General features: G+C 35.2%; 1 protein-coding gene across 1 annotated transcript in view; it reads left to right on the top strand.

Moving 5' to 3' along the window:
- The first annotated feature begins 1,494 nt into the window (after nt 1–1,494).
- Nucleotides 1,495–14,224, top strand: part of LOC123271286 (carboxypeptidase B-like) — a 31,414-nt gene continuing 18,684 nt past the window's right edge. The window contains exons 1-2 of the mRNA XM_044737574.1: nt 1,495–1,640; nt 7,775–7,920. Of these exons, the coding sequence (XP_044593509.1) occupies nt 1,637–1,640; nt 7,775–7,920 (150 nt within the window). The 5' untranslated portion in view covers nt 1,495–1,636. The remainder of the gene's footprint in view (nt 1,641–7,774; nt 7,921–14,224) is intronic.

The raw sequence follows: 14,224 nt of genomic DNA, 5'->3' as shown, positions 1-14,224 counted from the left end.
GTTCCGTTCAAATCTGCTGTAAACGGAGCGCCAGACTACTGACTGTGTTTACTGTAAGCAGAACGGTATTTTGAGGTTACAAAATTTTATTTAATTCCACGGTACTTTTTTTTCCTAAATTGTATATTATAACAGTAATTCATACCTTATTTGACTGTTATTAATTAATTATATTCACTTATAACAATTAATCTACTTGAAATTATTAAATTTAATCAGCACAAACTATAGCAACGCAAAAATTTCGATCCTGACTTTTTTTTCGATGGGCAAAGTGATCTACCACAGACTAAATAATTCGAAAATGCATAGTAATCCTTCATTAGATGGGAAACTACAGTTAAAAATAGATATTTCACAGCTTGCATCTACACCCGCCAGGGTGCGCTGGAATTATTTTTACATAAACTGTAGTTTCAAGGGGATAGTTTGCTATAAAAAATGCAACCAACGCGAGATTTAATTAAGTTGGTACCAATTGTAAATTTTTATTATAATTACAAAAAATACTAAAATCCGAACAAAAACAGTTTCACTGAAAAAAAATCGCGCCAAGTCCACGTTCATAAGACTATTAAGAAAAAAAAATTTGTTTTTTTCTTTACAAAAATATATAAAATTAAAAAATTAAAAAATCCAAGTAACCGATATGATTGTTTATGATTTTCGGAAATTAAAAAAAATTTTGTTATACATTTAAAAATTAAGAAAAAAATTTTGGAACGTACTTGGTGTGCGTCATTGTGTATTTCAATTTTTTTTAATTCTGCAACCGCGCACACTAAATACGTTCCAAGCTTTTTTTTTAATTTTTAAATTTGTAACAAAATTTTTTTTAATTTCCGAAAATCATAAACAATCATATCGGTTACTTGGATTTTTTAATTTTTTTATTTTATATATTTTTGTAAAGAAAAAAACAAATTTTTTTTTCTTAATAGTCTTATGAACGTGGACTTGGCGCGATTTTTTTACAGTGAAACTGTTTTTGTTCGGATTTAACTATCAAGTAGAGGATCATATAAGGGTTTTTGTTCCTTATATCCAATGGTATCCACGACTTTTTAATCTTTTTATTGACTGTTTCAATTCGTTTTTTAACGGATTCGACATTTTCGTCAGAGCACTGAACGAAAACGGTCGGTGTATCTGCTCTCACTAAAGTAATTATAACTTAGAAAATTTTTGAAATTTTGTTCTAATATTTCATACACATATTTTTAAATGTATAAACTTTGATTTCAAGCAAAAAAAAAGTTTTTTTGATTCATCAGAGGGTCTATCCCTTTTAACAACACATTGAGCGGATGTTATAAAAAATTTTTTATAAAACATTTCATCGCTAATTTCATAAAAAGATATTTTTGTACGATTGAGTAGCTATAGTCTGTTAAAGATTACTAAAACATTTTTTTATTTGTTGGCCTCTTGACTTTTTTGAGTAATGTATATATTTAAATCTATAAATTTGTGACTAGATCTACTCATTTTTAAAAATAGCATCGGTTAATGATTTCAAAAATTAAAAGAATCATTGATCTACTTTTAGTATCGATTTTGGCGAAAAACACGTTCAAATAATCCCGGGTCTCTTTGCCCTGGCACCGATGCTAACAGAAACTTTGAATTGAAATGGATGAGTAAATATATTTTATTTCTTTATTTATATTCTTTTTTTATACACCAATGGAAAAAATTAAGGGATCAAAAAAAAATTCCAAATTTTTGGGCAGTTTTCAACAGGCCGTAACTTCGAGAGAAATGGTCGTACAGGAAATCAAAAAATGGAAATTGTAGCTCCAAGTGTCTAGTTTTTGGATTAGAACTTTAAAACTTTGTAGCTTCCGCGGTTTTTGAGTAATCGTAGAAAAACCAGCAACAAAAAAATTTTCAAAATTTTTTTAGTTTTTTTTGGCCTACGGGCGTGGAAAAATTTTTTTTAGCTTGACCACTATAAGGATCGGATACTTTGTTCATTTAGCTTTAATTTGTTTTTTTATACACCTTGATACAAATATAAATAATGCTGTGAAGCAGGAAAGAATAGAAGTTACGGTAATTATTACGTGAAGCGTTCCACATTCACGTGTAACGGGGTGGTCAGCCCTGTCCAATTAGTCACCCCTTTCCTCTTTGAAAAGGGCGCCACTGGGATTTTATACTCGGTGTCCCAGAAACCGGGGAGCATGAGAAGGAAAGATCGGGTCGTGAGAAGTTGAGAAAGGCTATAAAAGTAATGCTGAGAAACAATTATTAACAATTAATAATTCAATTATTTATTCAATATAAACAATTTAATTCTAACAAAATTTCTTAAAAGATTGCCCTTAAAATTAACCTATCAATCACTTAATTGTGAGAACCTTTCACCTACGCAGGCACTTGCCAAAACTTACAACTAAATATCATTAAATTCTTTTAAACATAGATCATTACGCATCTATCTTCTTAATTTCTTAACTCAATTTTAGACCATTACGCATCTATCTTCTTAATTTCGTAATTCAATCATAGACCATTACGCATCTAGATTCTTAATTTCTTAAACCTTCGTCCATCCGACGGAATAACAAACAACGTAATTTACCCAATAAAAACTTCTTAATTATTCAATTATCTGAACTAATTTCACATAAACAACCTCGTCTACCTGACGGAATACCATATAATACCATAATTACCTAACTTCCATATAAAATCGTCCACCGACGCTAACTTCATTCTATAGAGTTCTCTACTTTATTCATACATCTTAATTACCAATAAAACTGAATCTCAAAACTTCGCATTTTCCAAAATTACCAAAATTACGCCTAACAATTACTTAACACAAAATTCCGACCTTCGATTTTAATTCATTAAATTCATTAATACATCTTCTTAACTAAATTCATTTCCAACTTACTTAACCAAATTTTCTACTAAAGTTATCAATCAATTTATTCTACTAAACCCACTGATTTATTTCATTTCTTGATCTCCACTAAATAATCTTTAACAAAGTTCACTACATAATTTTCTTAACAAGTTCGGTAATCATTTTCTAAATTCACTAAATTTCTCAATAAATACATTCGCTAAATTAACTAAATTAATTAAATTTAGCCCACCGGCCTAAATTTAATTTAACACAATTTCTTAAATCCAACTACTGTAATTCTAAAGCGTCTCAACAAAATTTACAACCGTAGAACATTATAGAATGACCTTCACTAACTTAATTACGCATTTTCATTTCTTATTCAAACTTTGTCTTGAAAATTCTTAACTAAAATTAATTTATTATAGCCAACAGGCCTATAATAAATTACTAATAAATTCTCTACCAATAAATTAACAATTAATCAATTAAATTTAATTTTCAATATAAAAGTTCAGCGATAAAACTAACTACTTGACCTTGACAATAAAAAGTAAAGTACGAATTCGCTAATATAAAAATAACCGCTCGAGAAATTAAATTTAATTATTACAGCCTCTTAATTAAATCAATAATCAAATCTGGTCTACAATAATCGAAAATACCTGGAGACTCAATTATTGTTTTATTCAACGACGACTGATACTCCGGTCCAACTTGGCGGGCTTAGCTGCTTGGCGTCTTGTCGTCTTGAACCAGGGTGCGGCAGGGTTGTCCAATTCCAAAAATGCCCCGATAACTCCCTCTGCAGTTGCTCTTTATTCTCGATGTCCAAATTTGCACTCTATGGACTTAAACTGATCTCAACAAGGTCACTGATTCACAAGGGCAAAAGGCCACTGGTTTCCAGAAGGGAAAAAGCCTCGATGTCCCTCCTGTCGACTCTTTTATAACCCTCCAACTCCGGCTCTCGAACTTTCCTATTGTTATGCCCCGCTTTATTTTACGGGGACAGTAGTGGGGACTTTCGATTAGCACGCCCGGTGACAAGTCGAAACTACTTGTCAAAAATCGAAAGGTAAGGGAAAGCCCTGACCTACTGTGCGTTAATTAAGTGGTCGATAATGACCCCGGGAAGTTCGATTTTCCCTGTTACACACGTAACAGGATATTGGTAGGAAAGGATTGAAAAAGGAATGTGGAAAGGATCATCTTAATGTGAGTTTATAGAATATGCGAGAAAAAATTATTAGATAGCTCGGACTGGGATTCGAACCCAGAACCTTCCGAAGACGTCGGCTACTCTACCATTTGAGTTATCCGGTCTATGCTAAATTTCCTTTCGCTTATTCTATATACATTAAGCCACACCGTCCATCTTACGGCAAGCATTTTTACAAATATAAATAATGCTGTGAAGCAGGAAAGAATAGGATTTACAGTAATTATTACGTAAAGCGTTCCACATTCACGTAACAGGATATTGGTAGAAAAGGATTGATACGTCCACTTCTCGCTGAGATATCAGTCTTCAAATGGAAAAGGATCCTTTTGTCTTTGATTATCGATATCTCAGCAACCAATGATCGCACAGAAAGTTAAAGGTGAGTTTCAAGAACTTGAATGAATTCTCCTTAGCGACTAGTCATCCTTATCATCCTTAGTCATTTCTTTTCCGAAAAAAAAATTTTTTTTTTGTCACGTGAATTTGAAAATGCAACAAAAAAAGGGCTTTTGGTGGTTTTTTGGAAAATCAAGCGCTGGATCGAAAATATTGGGGAAACCACTAATGTTAAGTGTGCCTTTTACAGTTCAATATGTCCACAAAAACCCTACAAAGAATCAAATTAATCCAGCCAGCCGTTTTTTTGTTTCACTCGATCGGATTTTTGAAAAAATTAAAGAATCACGTTTTTTGCTCTGAAAAGCTCATAATTTTTTTAAATGAGAAAAAAAATGTTTTTTCGAGCTTTTTCTACATTTTTGATTCGGCGATGGTTTTTTGAACTTCCTTAATTTGTTTTTTTCAAAACTAATCCCTTTACGCTGAAAAAAATTTTTTTCGATTTTTTTGGTCAAAATTGTAACGTTTATTTTGCTTATTTCTAAACAAAACCAACGATCAACATAATAATTTTATGTTTATCGGAATGAGCTCACCGGGCTCCAGGATTCGCGGTGGTAGGTTTCTCAAATTTAAACCCTCAGATTATTTCCATTTGAATTAAATAAATATGATTTATTTATTGATAATTGTACATATAATAAAATAATATAATTGCAAGGTGAATTTCCAATATCGGGTATCTGCTATTTGTCCTTAAGATCTTCACGGTGGCTCTGGTAATTTCGATTTGCCAGTTGAATCGAAATTGACGGTGTATCCAAATCCTTTTAGCTTCAATAGAAGCCTGCGATGGTCTTGGCTGGTTGAAGATTTCGACTATCCAAGTACGTCGAAATCTGTACTATGAATTTACTTCAATAGTACTCTGCGGTGGCGAATGCTGTTGAATTTTACTTCAACAGTATTCCACGGTGGCCTTGGCTGGTTGAAGATTTCGACTATCCAAGTATGTCGAAATCTGTACTATGAAATTTATTCAGTAGTACCCTGCGGTGGTTTTGGCTGAAATCAGATTTCGACTTGCCAAATTAAGTCGAAATCGAATGCGGTATTTTTACGGTCCAAACGGCGGCCTTGACTGGTTGAAGATTTCGACTTGCCAGGTTAAGTCGAAATCAAACGCGGTATTATAATCTTTTTTGCATACTTTATCTTCTTGGCACTAGTTGATTCCTTGAGCTTGCTTTCAAGTTCCCTGGTACTCAGCTTCTTGCTCGAGGATGAGAGATCCGGAGCTCCGGGATCCGCGTTTATATAGCGCTTTTGCCCCGGAGTACTTACTCCTCATTGGCTGATTCTGGGTGGAGAGGGAATGAGTTTTCCTATTGGCCCGGTAGTTCCTACTCTCCCCTCCACTGTGTTCGGCTGGCGCGCACCTTCACGGCGCACCACGGCTTCCGAGTCGCAAGCTCTGACTGTCCTGACTAAGGGCTTTGTCTTGTGCTGGGAGCTCCGACTTTCTTTTACGAGATCTTTTGGCTCGCGCGCATCTTTGCGGCGCATCGTGATTTCCAAGGCGCTTACTTGGAGGTAACCGTCAAGTACTTACTGGTGACTGGCGCTTTTACTTGACGGTAACCATCAAGCAAGTTTTGTGCATGCTCAATATTTTTCTTTAATTAATTTTTTATCTTTTGTATATTTTTTTCTTTCTCTTTTACAAAGTTTATTATTATTTATTTTTTTTTCTTTCCATTATAAAATCAAAATTCCTCGATTTGGGCGATGGTTTTTTAAATTTCCTGAACTTGTTCGAAAAAAAAATTTTTTCAAAAAAAAATTTTTTTTCTGAAATTTTTTTATTTTGAATTTTTTTTTTTTTTTAATTTAAGCACTTTCTGGAACAAAATGTAGAAAAAGCTCGGAAAAATTTTTTTTTTTTCTCATTTAAGGTAGTTCCAGCATGAAATCTCTTTTCGACAGATTCGGCTGAAATTTTTTTACGGTTTCAGAATAGCTTTATTTATAAGTTCCTAAAATTTCATAATTTTTGACCGTTTAGATCGCGAGATATTTAAAGTCAAAGTTGGCGATTTTGAGGGTCATGTTACATTTAAAGTATGTAAAATATCCGGTCTCTCCAACTATTTTTTATTATATTAAAAAATTCTCTCGACAAAATTAGAAAAAAAATTAGGAGAGTGTTGAAAAATGTTTTTAGAATAAGTTAAAAAAATAAAAGTAGCACCTCACCGTTTTGTTATCGAGATATAATAATTGAAAAAAATAATTTTCGATCCATTTCTAACCTGCTCATTGAACAATTTATAGCGATTTGGCAACGCCGTGCGTAACGCTCCCTGAAATAGTGTTGCATAAAAAGCGGGAAATTCTAATCTTTCACGGTTTTCAAGAGCAACGTTGACAGATCACTAGACTAACAATACGTAATTGTATGTGTGAACGTCTGTGTGCCGAGGCTTTTAAACTTTTGTCTATAGTAAATGCTTTGACTATATTATACCACGCTGGAACTACGTTAAAAAAATTATGAGCTTTTCAGAGCAAAAAACGTGATCCTTTAATTTTTTCAAAAATTCGATCGAGTGAAACAAAAAAACGGCTGGCTGGATTAATTTGATTTTTCGTAGGGTTTTTGTGGACATATTGAACTGTAAAAGGCACACTTAACATTAGTGGTTTCCTCAATATTTTCGATCCAGCGCTTGATTTTCCAAAAAACCACCAAAAGCCCTTTTTTTGTTGCATTTTCACATTCACGTGACAAAAAGAAAAATTTTTTTTTTCGGAAAAGCAATGATTAGTCGCTAAGGAGAATTCATTCAAGTTCTTGAAACTCACCTTTAACTTTCTGTGCGATCATTGGTTACTGAGATATCCATAATCAAAGACAAAAAGATCCTTTTCCATTTGAAAACTTATATCTCGGCGAGAAGTGGATGTATCAAGGTGTATAAAAAAAAAATTAAAGCTAAATGAACAAAGTATCCTATCCTTATAGTAGTTAAGCTAAAAAAAATTTTTCCACGCCCGTAGACCAAAAAAAAAAAATAAAAAAATTTTTAAAATTTTTTTGTTGCTGGTATTTCTACGATTACTCAAAAACCGCGGAAGCTACAAAATTTTGAAGTTCTAATCCGAAAACAAGACACTTAGAGCTACAATTTTCTTTTTCTTGATTTCCTGTACGACCATTTCTTTCGAAGTTACGGCTTGTTGAAAACTGCCCAAAAATTTGGAACTTTTTTTTATCCCTTAATTTTTTCCATTAGTGTATTTAAAATAAAATTCAACTTTTAAAAATTTTCCTCTGAATATTTTTTCAGCTGTAGGAGCATCGAATAATCCTTGTTCTGATATATATGCTGGATCTAAACCATTCTCTGAAGTTGAAACACAGGCACTGAGAAATTATGTTTTGGCCCACAATAATACTATTAAAGTTTACTTAACATTGCATTCATACGGGCAGGTTTGTTATTTTTATTTATTTTTTTTCTTTTAATTAATTTTTATTTTGATTTATCAGTGAAGTTATAAAAATACTCTATAATTTTTTAGAAATAGCGACCACCCCTTTTTTCTCAAGCAATAATTTCTCATGACAACCCGACTAGAATTTTAGTGAGGCATGCCAAAAAATCAGTTCGGGGCAAAGTTGGCTTTCCGAACTTAGGCTAGCCCAATTCGGATCTTATTTGTTTTAAATTAGGCAAGCCGAACATTGGTATGCCAAAAGAATTCCATATTCGATGTAATCGTGTAATAGTTCGGCACTGCCTAAGTTCGGCATGTCATGGATAGTCTAATTAGTACGAAATAATGGTAACCAAAGGCTTACTGAAGTTTGGTTCACCAAGCTCGGGCTCACTTAGGCAAACCTGTGGCAAAACCTAAGTTCGGTATGTCATGGATTGCCTAATTAGTACGAAATAACGGTAACCAAAGGCTTACCGAAGTTTGGTTCATCAAGCTCAGGCTTACTTAGGCAAATCTGTGGAAATGTCAAAGTTTGGTATTTCATGGATTGCCAAATTGTTATGGAATAACAGTAACCAAAAGCTTACCGAAGTTTGGTTCACCAAGCTCGGGCTCATTTAGGCAAATCTGTGGCAATGCCTAAGTTTGGCATTTCATGAGTTGCCAAACTGGTATGAAATAACGGTAACCAAAGGATTACCGAAGTTTGGTTCTCCAAGCTCGGGCTCATTTAGGCAAAACATATCTGTCCATGCCTGTTCATATCTGAAGTGTTAAATACGCTTAGGCCTGATCATACCTGTCCATGCCTGTTCATGTCTGTTCATGTCTGAAGCGTTAAATACGCTCAGGCCTGATCATACCTGTCCATGTCTGTTCATGTCTCAAGCGTTAAATACGCTCAGGTCCAATCATACCTGTTCATGTTTCAAGCGTTAAATACGATCAGGCCCAATCATACCTGTCCATGTCTATTCATGCTAAGGACCAAATATGCTAAGAAAAATTTTTTGAATATGTTCAGTGTATGTACATTCATTTCGATTAATAAATTTGTAAATTATCAATAAACGGTATATTTTATTATTCAATAAATAAAAGTATTTTGATTATTATTAAAAACCTACCGTAGGGTAAATTTAATTAACTTTTATAGGCATGGACAGGCATGAACAGGCCTGAGCATATTTAATGCTTCAAACATGAACAGGCGTGAACAGGCCTGATCAGACATGAACAAGCATGATCAGACCTGAGCGTATTCAACCCATCAGACATGAACAGGTCTGATCAGACATAAACAGGCCTGATCAGACCTGAGCGTATTTAACCCTCCAGACATGAACAGGCCTGTCCAGGCCTGAGCGTATTTGACGCTTCAGACACGAGCAGGCATGAACAGGCATGGACAGGCATGATCATGTCTAATCCAGGCCTGATCATACATGAACAGGCATGGTCAGGTCTGATCATTTATTCCCGGGAAGTGAAAAAAATTACCGAAAATATTAAAAAAATAATACTTAAATAAAAAAAAAAATTTGTTTTTATTTACTTAGTATTTAAAAAATTTCGTCCTAAAGTCAATATTCATATTTCAAATTTTAAAAGTAAATTAAAAAAATAAGCATTCATTATTATAAATTTTTGCTTTATCATAAAAGTAGCTAAAAACGAAGAAAAGACTAAATTTGGATTCTTCCGTGAGAGTTTGGTTTCTGAATTGCTGCCTAGTTAGGTAGCCAAATACGGACCGAATGAGGCTTAGATAGTCACCAGCAAGTGTGGTTTCCAAACCACCGCCTAAGTCGGAAGCCAAGTTAGGCTTAAACTCGCGACTGCGTTACTTCCGGGATGTGGGCCAACTTTAGCTTCCTGATTCGGCGTGAGCTTGGAACTTGGCATGCCTAATTCAGAACGAACCACCGTCGAATTTAAATTTCTGGTCGGGAATTTATCTAGTAAAATTTCTCAAGTAGAAAATTTCTCAAGTACAAAATTTATTATGTCGTAATTTGTCTTATGTTTAATTTAATGCTATAATGCTAATGCTGTAAGCTTTAAATTTGTAACAAAAATTACGATCCAGTTGACAGTGGAGCGGTCAGTGGACACGTAATTTTGTCCAGGTCGCCCAAAAATTGACAAAATTACTAAAAAAACAAACAAATGACTTGGGAGGTAGCTCTTAGCCTCCCAAGTAACCCGCAGCTTTTCCTCAGGCTGGGTTAGTGCACAATTTTGGACGCCAGTTGTTTTTTTAACTAGGAAAATAACAAACCCTTCGATTTTCAGGGCCGATCTGCAGGTATTCAGGGGAAGATAAATAATAGACTAATATTAGGAAGTAAAGGAGGAAGTAATTTACGTAAATTAAATTATTAATAAATCAGAAAATATTAATAAAAAACAAATAAACGATTTATTAAAAAACGAAGTTACTTAAAACTAAGTCCAGAGCCGAATTCCTTAGCCGGGTGAACTATATAACAATAATAATAATCTTGCCGCATACAATTATTAATTATTAGTTTAAATCCTGAGTAGACCGTTCATTTACGACGACGTTGATTACAAAATAGAAATTATATCTAATAATATTGAACAGAGATATACCCGAAATCCCCGGTCGGGTTATCTCGACAAAAGATAATAAAAATAATAAATAAATACTGGCTGACTCAAATAATTAATACCGACTTTTAATACCAATTTGTTGGCCTGGAGACAACGCGGTGCGTGGTTAATAAAATGGCTCAACTTGTGAGTACTCACCAAAAAAAAGGGAACTCGAACAAAGATGCCAGATCCACACTCCTTACACTTTGCAGGTTACCGCGTGTCTCCCGATTTTTATTTTACCAAAAACTCCGAGACCTCGTGTCCGATCACGAGGGCCTCTCAAGTCGTTTACCAAAATTACTGATCCCTGTGCTCGCAATCGATACTTTAGGGAATTACCCGTGCGAGCAAGGGCTACGACTTATTAACAATAATCAATATAATATAAAATAATAAAATTATAAATATTCCAATACAATTTTCTGAAATAAATGTCAAAATTAATACTTAAGAACTAATAATAATAATACATAAATTGTCTAATATAAATAGTGATAAATGATATACAGTATACAAATTAATAATATTAATACAAAAATAGTAAAATTATGAGACTCACCGAGTGTGGATCTGTTACCAACACTAGGCGCCGGGAGGGACGCACACAGGAATAAAATTCGTGTGACAAATTAAATGACTCATTGCTGGATTCGAATTAAGTTTCGGGGGTAGTGAGTCATTTTATGATAATGTCTAATGTCGAATAAACACACACAAAAACCATATTAAAAGGGCGCAACACGATTACCCGCGTTTGTGTTGGTCTAATGTCGAACAAATACACACAAAAACTATGTTAAAAAGGCGCAACTCGAATACCCGCGTTTTGTTGGTCTAATGTCGAATAAACACACATTCATATCATCCCTAGCGTTTTCACCGCCACGGTTATAATATGGTCAATTCACGGTCAAACATTAGTCTATATAAAGTGATGTGACGCTCTATATCAGGTGTCATTGTGAACAATTTTGACGATCATTTGATGATGACATTTGACCATCAATTCACCCGCATAATACTGGCAAAAAACTAGCATAAAACTAGCTCATTGCGATCGATTCACCGTGTCAATGTAGGAATTTAATGAAAGAAAATAGGTGCATTCACCCAGTATAATCGATATTAAGCTCATAAAATGTTGGTGTATACGATAATACTAAAAAAAAAAAAAATTCAGTGTAAAATCACTTCGCCTAGACCGAGAATCGAACTCGGATCATCTGATTGAAAGGCAAGGGAATGTCATGTAATTCTATCTCAGATGTGAAATAAAGATTAAGGTGCTTTTTTTTCAACTATTTTTTTTTTTCGGTCCCATCGTGAAATTTTGTTGCAAGTACCCAAAAAAAAATATCCTGAAAGTTTAGGCTCTTAATATTAATATTAAGACCTCGACCCAGGCGTTTAAAGATTTCCCCTTAAAAAAGCACAGAAACTCTGATTTTTAACTTCCCGCTAATAAAATCGAAGATTTTCGAAAAAAGGGGAAAATGCAAAAAAAGTTGTTTTTTGTTTTCATTTTTTTTGAATTCCTTCGAATTGGCTGAACCAATCGACCTCAAAAACTAATCAGCTCTTAACCTTGAAAACCCGCATCGGTCGCCACCAAAAGGGTCAGAATCGGTTGATGCGTTCGTGAGATATCGTTGTCGAAAAAAATCGAAAAAAGTGTTTTTTTGTAATAATTCCGAAATTTTTCATCAGATCAATTTTTTTGTTCAAAATTATTTATTGAGCTCAAAAAATTACATTGATCGCCACCAACCGCATGCAAATCGGTTGATTCATTCAAAATTTGTAGCAGTTTGAAAATTAAAAGATTCGTGTTTTATCGAACTTTGATAAGATTTTTGAGCTTGAAGAGCTCAAAAGCATAGGAAAGCTATCTCTTTGAGCTCGGAGAGCTCAAAATAACACATAAATTGTATTTTTGAGCTCGAAGAGCTCAAAAACGTCATAAATGAAATTTTAAGCGCCTAAGTATGGAATTAGCGGGAAGTTGCAGGGATGGCCTTCAAGGTCAACCGTTTTCTTAATTTTTAACTTCCCGCTAAAAAAATTGAAAATTTTCAAAAAAGTTATTGTTTTTACTCTGTTTTTCAAAAATCGAGTTTTCATTAGATCTCGACGTTTTGAGGTCCTAGAAAGCTTCCCTGACTATTCTCGCGATGGTGTCTGTATGTCTGTGTATGTCTGTGTATGTGTGTGTGTGTGTGTGTGTGTGTGTGTGTGTGTGTGTGTGTGTGTGTGTGTGTGTGTGTGTGTGTGTGTGTATTATTATTATTATTATTATTATTATTATTATTATTATTATTATTATTATTATGTTATTAAATGCTCAGGGGGGTTGTCCCCGGAGTCCAATTCTCCGAGGGCCCAGCCTGAGCTCCATCCATTACTGCTGGACCACTCCGCACAACAAGGCGGTTAGTGATCACAGCAGGCCAAAGTCATTTTCCTAAGTAGACGGAGGGAACCTAGTATGACAGCCTTCTGCATCCTGACCGCCAAGAATTCAGCTTTTGATGAGCAAGCTGGAACTCTGGCAAGTGAGGATACAAAAGACTGTTTCATCCCTCCGAGGACGCCAACAATCAGGACGACGAGCTTGACACGGTAACCTGGGTAAAGTTTGCCAATTTCAAACAGGAGATCCTGATATATTTGTCTTTTGTGCTCTTCTTTGGCTGAGATGTTGTATTCAGCCGGGGCCGAGAACTCAATGACATAAATGTCACGAGTAGCCTTGTCGAAGAGCACAATATCAGGTTTGTTGTGATCTATCCGCCGAGTTGTTGCAAACGGCATGTTCCAATAAATTTTACAACTGTCATTCTCAACAACCTGGGGAATATCTCCTGGCAGATAAGGCAGCACCGGTGTCACGTCAATACCGTAGCGGTGACGAAGATAGTAGTACAGTACTCTCAGGGCAGCATTGTGACGCTGGATGTATGCACCTCTCGCCAGCACAGGACATGCTGACAAAATGTGCATAAGCGTCTCCGGATGTTGTTTACACGCCCTGCAGGTCGTGTCCGGGAGCTGCACCTGGAGCACCTTGCTACGGTACTCTAGAGTGTTAATGACACCATCGTGGCAAGCAAATATGAACCCTTCAGTCTCGGACATCAGGCCAGCTGACTTTAAGAAGGAAAACGTCAGCTGAGTGGACAAGCCATGATCACGCACGTGTTTGAAGAACACGCTGTGCATAGACTTGTCCATCAGTTTGCCTAGAAGTAGTTTTTCCTCGGCGTTCCTGATGACGCTCTTGAATTCCTCCTTTCGGAGTTCCATAAGAGCGTTTATTTCTCCAAGACCAAGGGTTCTTGCCGCATATATTGCTGCCTTATATAAGAACGACCCCTTATGCGCATTCTCATGTTTATGAACAATTTGCATAAGAAAGTCATCCTCATCTGCAGTGAAATTGACAACTTCGTGTGTTAAACCCAGGACTAAACGATCGTGAAGCCGCTCCAAGCTCTGCAAACCTCTCCCACCGATCGACCGGGAGAGGTATAATCTGGCGACTGATGAATTGGGGTGCATGCTCCGGTTCATGTTGATAGTCTTACGGGTTCTGATGTCGAGATCTCGCAGATCCTTTCGGGCCCATTTTAAGACACCGAAAGAGTATAGTAAGACTGGGACAGCGAGCGTGTTAG

This window comes from Cotesia glomerata, linkage group LG9, assembly GCF_020080835.1.
Source record: "Cotesia glomerata isolate CgM1 linkage group LG9, MPM_Cglom_v2.3, whole genome shotgun sequence".
NCBI lineage: Eukaryota > Metazoa > Arthropoda > Insecta > Hymenoptera > Braconidae > Cotesia > Cotesia glomerata.
This window is presented reverse-complemented; position numbering and strand designations above follow the sequence as displayed.